This window comes from Erythrolamprus reginae, chromosome 1 (assembly GCF_031021105.1).
Source record: "Erythrolamprus reginae isolate rEryReg1 chromosome 1, rEryReg1.hap1, whole genome shotgun sequence".
NCBI lineage: Eukaryota > Metazoa > Chordata > Lepidosauria > Squamata > Dipsadidae > Erythrolamprus > Erythrolamprus reginae.
In genome coordinates this window covers 136,898,161-136,910,286 of record NC_091950.1, presented here as the reverse complement: position 1 = coordinate 136,910,286, position 12,126 = coordinate 136,898,161, and the positions used below count along the sequence as shown (strand labels likewise).

Below are 12,126 nucleotides of genomic sequence, written 5' to 3'. Positions count from 1 at the left end.
TACAGTTCATAGAGAACTCTAATATTTAAATATACTAAAAATCTCATTATTAAAACATAAAAATCTAATTTAAATTTATTCTTAAAAAACCCTACGCATTAAAAAAACCAAACATCCATTTTTAAAACTCACTTAACAAATTTATCACTTAGCAACATAAATTCTGGACTCAATTGTGGTTGTAAGGCAAGGATTACATGTCCTGTACATGAGAAACACACACACACACACACCTCTGCTGAAGCTATTCTGTAAAAGAGAGCAAGGGCAGATGAAAAATATGTGTAGGTATTTATTGCAACAAATTGCCCCTTTTTTTAAAAAGTGTTCCACTGAAAAAAGTACAAACACATTTTTATCTCCACCTTTCTAGCAGAAATCATCCAAATGAAGGATAAAAAGAGAATGGAGGAAAGAATAGCTGCACACTTGGGGGGGGGGATAGGGGGGAACAAAATTGATGGAGGTGACACTGCAGAGAGAAAGTAACTAGACAGGTAAGGAAAGAAAGCGTTACCTGGTTTAGACGTTACAAAAACGATTCGATTTTGGCAGGCAAATGGCTTCTTTCCAAACAGGAGCTAATCCTCCACGGTACTCATGTTTTGCAATCATTTTTACTTCTTGCCCATTCCAGAATTCAGTTCTTTGGAGAATAAAGAAACGCCTAATCATAAAGAAGAGTCATTCAGAGCATGGGCAATTTCAGAAAGCAGCAGTCTTGACTGGCTGGCAGCACTTAGGAAGGTAGGGTTGTCCAAAGATGCCAAGCTCCTTGGTGTTACCAGCTGAATGGTGTCGCTGAACACTTGCCCGTGTGCTTGAGAGAGTACTTATTAATGCATTGGCTGGAACCTAGCCTAATTCTTACTCTGTGTTGTGTGTAATTAAACAATGTGTGGATGGGACAAGCACACAGCTCAGCATCACTGTAAGAAAGGAGATGTTGACAGAACCACTGCCATTTCCCTAAAGTTGGGGTAAGACCAACTGTTTGTGAGATGAGGATTACTGAGACCAATGCTAGGGCAGCTCTTTGAAGTTGGCTCTCACCAAGCCTGTGAATAATGTATTATCTCCCTCTTCCCGGCCTGCCAATCTGGAATCTAGCATTGTGTTGATTCTATTGAAAAAAATTATATTTTTTCTACATTTTCTTAACCTCTCATGGACAGATGTATTTATTTATTTTTATTCATTTATTAATTGGATTTATACGCTGACCCTCTCTGAGGACTCGGGGAGGCTTACAACATATAAAAGAAACAATAAAATACAATGTCTAAATCCAGTTAATTAAAACTAGATGAACGAATCTAAAATCCCCAATTATGTTAAAAATCAGTCGTACCCATTCAGACATTGACCATACATGATGATGATAATAATAATAATAATAATAATAACAACAACAACAACAACAACAACAACAATATATTAGATTTGTATGCTGCCCCTCTCCGAGGACATTTGTCATCCAGGGGGCCAAGATCTAATAGCTCCAAGCCCGGTGACATAAATGAGTCTTGAGATTCTTTTGAAAGTCGAGGAGGGTGGGGGCAGTGTGAATCTCTGGAGGGAGCTGATTTCAGAGGATTGGGGCCCCCCACAGAGAAGGCTCTTCCCCTAGGCCCTGTCAAGCGACATTGTCTGGTTGACCTGGAGAAGGCCAACTCTGTGGAACCTAGCCGGTCGCTGGGACTCATACAGTATGCAGGTGTTATGGTACATCCTGTCTCTGTATGAGGTTTTACAAAATAAAACTTCATACAGAGACAGGATGTACCATAACATCTACCCGTTCTTGAGCAAAAAGAGGGATTTCTCTTTTACTCTGTTTTGAACTTCCTGGGTGATGTTAAATTCACCACCAGCAGGTGACACATGATTTTTTTCACTCTTACTGGAAATTTTTACACTTAGGCAGCCAGATCTCATTCTATGGGATTCAGGCCCAGTTTCAGGAACTGAGATTATGCAGTCTTCTAACAAAAGATCATAAAAGAATGGCAGCACAAGCTGTCATTCATAGAGGCCTGGGAAGAGCCAGAAGAAGCTAACGGGGAAGATGAGGGACAGAAATGACTCATTGTTTGCATGATTATTGCCTTCTTTAAAAAAAATATGTTATATGGCCACCTGTCTTAAATATATACCTCTGGGTAGTTAACAACCGTTTTACAAAAAAACAATATGACATGAATCCTTACAACTAAACAAAGTTTAAAATAATCATTCACTAAGCAAATGCCTGACATACTACTGTGTTTCTCAGAAAATAAGACCCTGTCTTATATTTTTTGAATCCTGAAATAAACCCTTGGCCTTATTGCCATGCACTCAAAAGCCTGATTGGGCTTATCAGGTGATGTCTTATTTTGGGGGAAACAGGGTAGGATAGTAAAAGCTTATGATATTTCCCTAACTCTGTTGGCCAACTGATTCTTAGGCTAAAGTTGGATGATTTCTTCTGAGTGATGAAATGCTCCATTAAAAAGACTGCCGATTTTGAGAATTTATTGTGCAGAGAGGTGGGTTCCACCCAGTTCAGACCGGTTCGTTTGAACTAGTAGTAAGCTGCTGGTGATGTCACAATGACATCACGGAATTAGTTTGGTAGGTGCATCTTTTTTTTAAAAAAATTCCGGGAAGGTCTTGCTTTTGGCTCTTTTGGGGAATTTTTTTTATTTTTCTGCACTGCACATGCGTGAGTGCACAAAGCACATTTGTGCGCCTATAAGGCATGGCCTTGCGGTGTAGGAGGGAGAGAACCAGCAGCAAGTTAGAACCCACCCCTGGTTGTGCATTTGGGTAGCCAGGACAGGGTTAGGCAGCATCATTAATGTGTTAATAGTTTCTACTTCCCAAACCAGTAGGTCCTGTATGTTTATGGACAGAAGACTCAGTTTTATACTAGAGGCTGATACAGATTTTTGCAAGATGGATGAATGACTTAAAATTTAGATCTGGATCCAAGTGGTTTCCTAAATTTGCTTGGAAAGTTTTATTTTTTTATCAGCGATACCATTAGTCTGATTGATCTATAGGCTATAGAGACAATTTAGAGGTTGACTGGTATTCTTAAGCACCCTCTTACCAAATTAATACCTTGATTTAATAGCACTAGCATTTAGATTTATATACCGTTTCACAGTGATTTATCAAGTGCTTTATCAAGATGCTGGGAGGGATGGCACAGATGTGACAACAGAACAAAAGAAATTGCAGGATGAATAAAAAATAATACGAATAAGCCACCCAGAGTTGTTTGATGGTGAGATGGATGACATACAAATTTAATTAATAAATGCACAGTGTTTACAGATATGAATCCTCCTTTCTTTGCCTCCATCGCATCCAAAGAAAACAGAGCCCTACTACTGTAGTTCTGGGCTGCTGAGCAATTTTAAATATCATGAATTATATTGTTCTAGAACATGGATAGCCTGGAGAAAAGGAGGGCCAGAGCAGACATGATAGCAGTCTACAAGTATACGAGGGGATGTCACAGAGAGGAGGGGATCACGTTATTCTCCAGGGCACCAGAGGGCCGGACGAGGAACAATGGCTGGAAGCTGACCAAAGAGAGATTCAACATGGAGATAAGGAGGAACTTCCTGACGGTCAGAGCGATCAACCAATGGAACAACCTACCAGCGGACGTTGTGAACTCCAACACTCTGGACGTTTTTAAGAGAAGATTGAACTGCCACTTGACTGGTGTGCTATAGGGTTCTTGCTTGGGCAGGGGGTTGGACCTGATGGCCTTCATGGTCCCTTTCAACTCTAAGAATAAATAAATACATAAATAAATCTGAAAGGCCAAATCTATCCTGCTGCAGGCTTCAGCGACATAGACAGAATCTTGGGTGATTATCAGCTGAAAAAGTTTCAGTGAAACAAAGCTGAGACTTGCCTGTAAGGTTTGCTTTGAAAATGGAAGCATGCTGAAGAATTGTCCAGGTCACAAATGAAGGCAAAGGTTGCTTAGAGCCAGCTCAAAGTTATTAGCCAATCCAAAGATTAGAAATCCATGAAGCAGAAATCTACACACAAATATCATGCACAAGCTGGATGTCAGATATTGTCTCCAGCAAAGTGAACAAAGGCAGAATTGATTCTTTTATAGACTGCAGCCCAGCTGTCAAAAATAGAAAGATTTACTTCTTGGTGGGAAACCTAATAGACCTCTATTCTCCTGTCCCCTCTACTCACTGTGTGTGTGTTGGGGGGGGGGGCTGGAAGGTCTTACTTAAATCCTCCTCCTCCGACTCTTTGAGCTGCTCAGGTGTTGCTTGTGTTTAATTGGCCCGGGTGATTTTTTCTGAGGCTGACATTCCTGAAGTTTCTTCTCCAGATTCTCAGTCCTGAGCTTGATAGTTCATGCTCTTCCTATTGACTGGTGTGGTCCCATGTAATCCCACCTTCTCTCCATGCTGTTCAATTTACATTAAACATTTTATTTATTCTCATTTTGTAAGCTGCCCTGTGTCTACTGAGAAGGGCAGCTTAGAAATCCAATTAATTAAATAAACAATCCAGCCAGTAGGGAAGATCATCTAGTAATTTAAACTGGTTCACTATCAGTAAGTTGATGTCTTCTTAATTTACTGCTGTCTACTATCAAATTCCAAGAAAATGTCAATATTCTAAAATATTACCTAAGTTTCATAATAGGCTGAATAAAGATGGATGTGCTACCGGTGTTAGCCTTTTGTTTGAACACCAACACTTTCTTTGTTTCAAGGTTACATTAAAACATTGCAAAACTAAAAATATTTATCCCCTCCTTCTTGAGACTCCAAAAACTATTGAGGGTCCCTTCTGAAATGCTTCCCATGGTTTCCCACTACCTGCAGACTGAGCTACCTCTTATTAGAATATTGTCTGGGCTGTAGGTCTTCCTCCTGCCTACCAAAATCATTCCCATATTCATTAGATGTATTCCCATTACACCTAATTAATAAGAAACTAGATTTAAAGATTAAGTCTGTGGTAGATACGGATGCCAACATTTTAAGCCCAAATCATTTAAGGTCTCTCTAAGACATTTCCTGTGACTATTTGATGGCCAATTATTTTATTATCCATGGTTTAATTTACTTGACTTTTTTTTTTGGTAATCCGAGTGTTTTGTTTGACCTTTCAATTCAATTCAATTCAATTTATTAGATTAGCCGCCCCTCTCCGAAAACTCGGGGCGGCTCACAGAATAAGTTTACTTCAACATTCATTTTCCACAGAAAAGTGGCGCGTCAAATAAATAAGATTAACAAATGATATGCCCTATTTCCTTTTTATTTACACCATAATTTTTACTTGCATTTAACCCCCCCCCCCAGATAATCCAGAATACTCCAGATATTCCTGTTTCTCAACTCCCAACATTCTTCACTACTGACAATGGGGTAGGTCATTGGGAATTGTGATTATGACAATGAGATTTTTGGGAATTGTGATAGCATTTAAAGGAACGCTAGTTCCTTACCTCTGTAATAAATCTTTGCAGAAGGGAAGAATTTATCAGATTTTACAGGTATCTTCGTTACACGCCAAAATAAATCAGTAAAACTAGTTTATAAAGGAAGGGGTGTTTGTTTAGTACTTATGCTGCCATGTACATATGTTATTGCACAGGCAAAGTCTGGTCCGAAAGACTGAACTACTACGATTTAGAACAGTAAACAGCAGATGTTTACATGAAACAGATGATGGTATTGTGATTTCTCATTGATAATTGCAGTGTCTGTAATCTCACCAGCTGTGCTAGTTTCAGGGTTTTATATCCTATATTAAAGGGTGCATGAAAATGTGTGAGAGAATGAAGTTGGGAATATTAATGTTAATTGGCCTAATTCAAGATGAAACAATGTCCTCAGTGGAGGGTTGTGTGGCTCATTCTAAATTTGTCTGCTCTCTTAATCTTAGCCACAGATCCAAGAAGCTATTTAAATCTATGTTTGCCAAGCACAAATTCAAGCATTACTTTATGTTGTCATTGTTCATGAATGATTTAAAGTAACAATAAACAAGTTGTTGTTGTTGTTGTAGTAGTAACATTTTTTGTAAACACTCTTCCCTAATACATGTTGAGATGGATACTAGCCAGAGGTGGTATTCAACCGGTTCAGACCGGTTTGGGTGAACCGGTAGTAGTGACCAGCCACCTGCCCCTGCACTATGCGTGTTTTGAAGCCATGTGCCTGCGTGCAAGTCATGTATGCAAGCAAAGTGCATGTGTGTAAGATGTGTGCATGACTGGTGTGCATGTACATACACACTCTCTCACAGAGCCGGGGTGGCACAATAGTTAGAGTGCAGCACTGCAGGCTACTTCAGCCAACTGCTAGCTGTAGCTTAGCAGTTCAGATCTCACCACTGGTTCAAGGTTGACTCAGCCTTCCATCCTTCCGAGGTGGGTAAAATGAGGACCCGGATGGTTGGGGGCAATATGCTGATTATGTAAACTGCTTAAAGAAAGCTGTAAAAGCACTATGAAGTGGTTTATAAGTCTAAATGCTATTGCTATTTGTAAACTGGTAGGAAAAGTAAGTAAATACCACCTCTGATACTAGCAAATTCCATAAATATCCAATCGTACTTCAGTAGATTCAATGGATTCTTGGAGTTCAAGCCATTTTGATTGAAAGGAAATATCTGTGTCACTCTTAACTAACTCAAGTGAATTTTTGTTTGTTCGGACATGAAAATTTTATTACTGTAGGTTTTTCTTTACCTATTCTAAGGTTATCACTTTGCAGGAAATTTCTCCTGTTAATGTTGCACAAACACTAACCTATTTCAAGTAGTAATCACCCAGTATTTCCCCACCACCACAAAAATACATGTATAAATATTCAGCTTTGTTGCACAAGTGTGTCCTGTTTTATTTTGTAAGCTGCAAGAGACAAAACTCAGTGGTTGGGTGAGAATAAGTAAATTCCCTTCAAATAATCTTCAAAACTCTTGGAGGGAAAATCAACTTTATAGAAACATGGTGCATTATTGGGAAGAACTGTACAGTGTAGAGTCTTATTTTTGTTTTACTTTTAAGTTACAATGCTAAATACCAGAAAGCAATCTGGAAGAAACTGGGGAAATAGTTGGCGTAGTTCTTAAAGTGTCGGAAAATGTCTACAGAGATCCAACCATGAAAACTTACCAGGTGAATTGGGTGAGTGATTCTGCCTGAATCCAAACCTATTTCACAGGATTATTTATTGTGGGGATAAAATGAGGTGGTATTCTAGTATATGCTGCCTTAAGTTCTTGGACTTAATTGGTTCCAGGCAGTGTTCCCTCTAAATTTTTTTTTGGGGGGGGGGGGCGGAAAATTGGTTCCAGGCAGTGTTCCCTCTAAATTTTTTTTGGGGGGGGGGGGGCGCGGAAAAGTATAGTGTCTGAGTGGCAGTCCCTTCGGGACTGGGTGGCACAGAAATAATAAATAAACAAACAAACAAACAAATAAAAAACCCACCCTGTTTTGCCTCAGAGAATTTCAAAATAAAATACTTACTGTGTGTCTATAACAGTGAGCTCATAATAGGGCAACTCTATCAATATCAAAATGCCACTTAAATAGTTGAGCTAGTTTCAAACTAGATTTTGATTTTCTTTCTCTCTGCCTTACTCCCATTCTTTTTCTTTCTCTTTTCCTTCCTCTCTTTTTTCTATCTGTTTCTCTCTCTTCCTCTCTCTCTCCTTCCCTCTCACTCTTTCCCTCTCGGCTTCTGGGCAGGTTTGGAAAACTCTGAGTTGATGATGATTTTTAAGTGAGCGATTGCTCACTGCTCAGCTTAGAGGGAACTATGGTTCCAGGACGAGGTTTGTAAGATGAAAAGTTCATAAGACGAAACAATGTTTCCCATAGGAATCAATGGAAAATCGATTAATGCGTGCAAGCCCAAAATTCACTCCTTTTGCCAGCCGAAGTGCCCATTTTTGCACTGGTGGAATTCTCCTGAGGGTCTCCTCCATGGGAAATCCCACCTCCGGACTTTTGCATTTTTGCGATGCAGGGGAATCCCAGCATCACAAAAACGTGATGCTGCGATTTCGCTGAGGCTTCCCTCACTGGGAAACTCCACCTCCGGACTTCCGTTGCCAGCCGAAGTGCCCGTTTTCGCGCTGGTGGGATTCCCCTGCTGGGATTCCCCTGCAGCATCACAAAATCTGGAGGTGGGGTTTCCCATGGAGGGGAGCCTCAGGGGAATCCCACCAGCACACAAACGGGCACTTTGGCTGGCAACGGAAATCTGCAGGCGGGGCATCCCAGCGGTGGCGGCAGGTTCATAAGGTGAAAATAGTTCAGAAGAAGAGGCAAAAAAATCTTAAACCCCGGGTTTGTATCTCGAAAAGTTCGTATGATGAGGGGTTTGTAAGATGAGGTATCACTGTAAATGTAACCAGGGGATGGGGACCCAAAATGCAGTGAGGAAAAGCAATTTTACAGTAACAAGACATCTAACTGGAATATTGAACAACCCTACAAAAGTATTACTCTGAGCGACAATGCTTTCAGATTTCAAATACAATATGAATAGTAGCATATTTATTGCACTATAAACTCACTATCTAGAAGGGATCAGAGTAGCCTGAGAGATTTAGTGACTCAAGCACGCAGGGGCTTTTTGAAGAACTATTAGGTTGTGATTGTTGTCGCTGTAACCCTTGCAGAGTTTATAGTTTTTGCAGATCAATTTCAGAAAGGATAACGTATGTACTAAAATAAAATTTATTTTATTTGCTGGCATTTGTATTCTGGGCTATTCCAAAGCAAGTGGCTAAGCATTCCGATATTAAAAACATAAAACATACAACATAAAAATGACAATAATCATATGGGCAGCTTGCTCAATAATGGATTGATTCCTGTATTCACTCTCACTGGAGGTGGAAGACTGGCATCAGACAAGGCGAGGGTTGGTGTGGGCCTTGTCTCTGTGCGCTGTCTTCTCATGGCTTGCAATGCATCTGCTTTTTTTTTTTTTGCAGATGGTGAGCGACTGGGAGAAGAGACAGACCCTGGCAAGCGAGCAGCTGGGGCCCATGTGCCCTCTCCTCATAGGAAGGCTGAGGACTCCAGTGAGAGCCGGGAAGATGAGCAGATGGTAACTTCATTTGTGCATGGCTTTGTGCTTTTTCTCCCTGTTGCTTATTGAAAAATAAAGATCTCTAATCACATTTGTTTGGGGAGTAGATTGCTGGAATAGTAGGAAAACAGAGAAGCGATTCTTCCTGATTCCAGTATACTTGGGGATGGGGAGGGATGCCTATAAGAATGGAATGGAATAGAATAGAATAGAATTTTTTTTATTGGCCAAGTGTGATTGGACACAAAAGGAATTTGTCTTGGTGCACATGCTCTCAGTGTGCATAAAAGAAAAGTTCATCAAGAATCATAACGTGCAACACTTAACAATAGTCTGGGTACATATAAGAAAGTGCTTTGAAGTCTGAGCATGATGTAGACATCAGTCAGAAAGCCAGAAGTGCCACAACTAGGAAGATTATCAATATTAAGCAGCAACATATGTTAATGGTGTCTAGAATGTCTAGGGGACTACTTTGGGTTGATGAAAATTTGTTTGGGAAAAAATGTGATTGCAAAATACCCCCAAAGAGGAGGATGGTATACTCCAGCTCCAACTATCCCCAAACATGATGCTAACAGGAATTTGAGTTCATTCCAGATGGGTCATGGGTCTACCCTTTCTCGTATCTCAAGAGTTTCTCTGAAGTCCTATATAATGAGATGGATGGTGCTTTATTTCTCTTCCATTTCTGAGGTTAGGAACAGCCTCTGAAGGCTAACCTATTTCAAATGTTCTTGGTGCAAAGAAAAACCTGCACGTCCCAAATGTGCTTTTTCAAGAGGCAACTGGAGTTTCTGTAGAAAAAATAGAAAATCCAGTTTTTCCTCTTGAAAAAACGCCACTGGGACAACCATGACATGGATGACTGAGAATCTCCATAGACAGAAGAATCTGCACCTTCCCTCAGGCTTGGAGACCAAAACTCTTCCTCACCTTCTGAAGGTGCAGTGCTCTGGACTCTGATTTTTGTCTAGAACTAAAGAAAATCAAAGACAGTTTCTGATCTCAGACTGACTAGGTTTATATACCAGTGGTGGATTTTTCCCGGTTCGGCCTGGTTCTGCGAACTGGTAGTGTCATGTGCATGTGGAAACCAGTAGCAATGGCTTTTAGAACCCATCACTGTCATATACCATTATAAATTATTACTTGTTTTGGTAACAACTTCTTGAACAAGATACAGTGGTACCTCTATTTAAGAACGCCTATACTTAAGAACTTTTCTAGATAAGAACCGGGTGTTCAAGATTTTTTTGCCTCTACTTAAAAACCATTTTCTACTTAAAAACACTAGCCCAGTGTTGTGATTCCGTCTGTGGCTCCTCAGGGAACGGCTGAACCTCTGCCGGCTCCATGCTCAGAGGGGGAGGATGAGGAACAGGAGGAGGAGGAGGAGGCCCAGGCAGACGGGGAGGAGGAATATCAGGCCGAGGGAGAGGGAGAACAGTCTGAGTCCCCCGGGGTGGAACTCTCCCCAGCAAGCAGCCTGGAGTCCTTGGATGAAAATGCACAAGCCATCATCGATCTCAGGCAGAGAAGAGCAGCACAACAAAGGGGACAATTAGCCAGGTATTTCAAGCCCTAAATAGGCAACAGCTGGGTTTGGGTGTGGTTCTCCCCAGAAAGGCTGAAAAGGCAGACCCACCCTTCCTGTATTGTGGAGTATTATCTTTGGGAGTCCTGGGACCTGGCTGTGATCTTTGGCGTCTCTGATTCTGGCTTGTGGCCTTGAAGACTGAAACCTTGGGGGAAAAGGCGTGGGTCTTATTCTCTACAGTGGTGTGTGTGCCAGCAAGAAGTCTGCTGTATTGTCTGACCGTCAGGACTCTGCTGTGAAGCCTCATAGCCTGCCTGTTGGGAAGAACAGGCTTTTCTCTGTGTTTATTTGTCAAACTATAAAGTGCCTTTGCTTTTACCAGCGTGTCTGGCTGTTTTTTCCAGTTGGTGTTGAAGTCTGGGGGCACCCAGACAGAACACCCAGTAAAATTTCCCAGGAAATTTGAGAGCGGCATGAAGGCCCAGTCAGTTTCCTGCCATTCCCTTTAATCCCGCCATCTTGGGCTTTTCTGGGCTGCCAGAGGAGCCTTTTGATGGTGCTTAAGGAGGCTTTGGCAGCCCAGAGAGAACGGAGCGTTTTCCTTTCTCTAGGCGCTTGGAGAGGGAATAAACTACTTCACTGTGGTGATTCCCTTGCACTGCCTCCCATACACCCAATGAGAGGTTGCCTCCCGGAGCATCTGGGCATGGGAAGACAAAAGGGGGCGCTCCCCTCACCTTCTTCCTTCAGAAGTGACTGCCCTCCTCCTCTTCTTCTTCCTCCTCCTCCTCCCACCCAAATTCCGAGCTTTTATTTCTTTCCTAAGCTTTTACATTGATTCCTATGGGAAAAATTGCTTCTATTTAAGAATGTTTCTACTTAAAAACCTGGTCACGGAACAAATTAAGTTCTTAAGTAGAGGTACCACTGTACAGTGGCCAAAATCACTTACCATGCTAAGCAATAAACTGGTTTTTAAAAGCGACCGTTTCTATGTTTTCACATCATGGTTTGGCACAATAGATAAAGAGAACCAATTTGGTGAAAAAAGGCACCAGGGGAGAAACTGGGAAGCAGGGGTTCGGCCTTTGGTGCTGTTGTAAGGAATATCCTTCTGGGTTTGGTTCCAGGTGGGTAAAAAGACACCGTATTCATGGAAGTTGATTGGAAAGATAGTTTAATGGAGGACAGCAGGACCACATGGTCTGAAGTGCCAGGAAAAGGGGGGATCACATGCCTCAAGAATGTTGAAGGAAAGAAGGATTGAGAAACTGAGAGCGCCCTAGTTTATACCCTCTGTTGGGCCCCACCTTGAGAGTTTCCTGTACCTATGTAAGAAATGTGTCTCATTGGCTGTCAGACTCCCAGGTGGCAGGGATCTTAGCTAACTCTGTAGTCTGTCCTGAGTCCAAGGCTAGTTTGAGTGCTGGCTGATTTGTTTTTTGTTTGGATTTATGGATGTAATCTTCCCAGGTGCCATTGCTGAATTTGCAG

General features: G+C 41.4%; 1 protein-coding gene across 2 annotated transcripts in view; it reads left to right on the top strand.

Moving 5' to 3' along the window:
- Nucleotides 1–12,126, top strand: part of B4GALNT4 (beta-1,4-N-acetyl-galactosaminyltransferase 4) — a 233,145-nt gene that overhangs the window by 116,319 nt on the left and 104,700 nt on the right. For both annotated transcript variants that reach the window (XM_070766261.1, XM_070766268.1), the window contains exon 2: nt 8,995–9,110. In XM_070766261.1, coding sequence (XP_070622362.1) covers nt 8,995–9,110 — 116 coding nt within the window. The remainder of the gene's footprint in view (nt 1–8,994; nt 9,111–12,126) is intronic.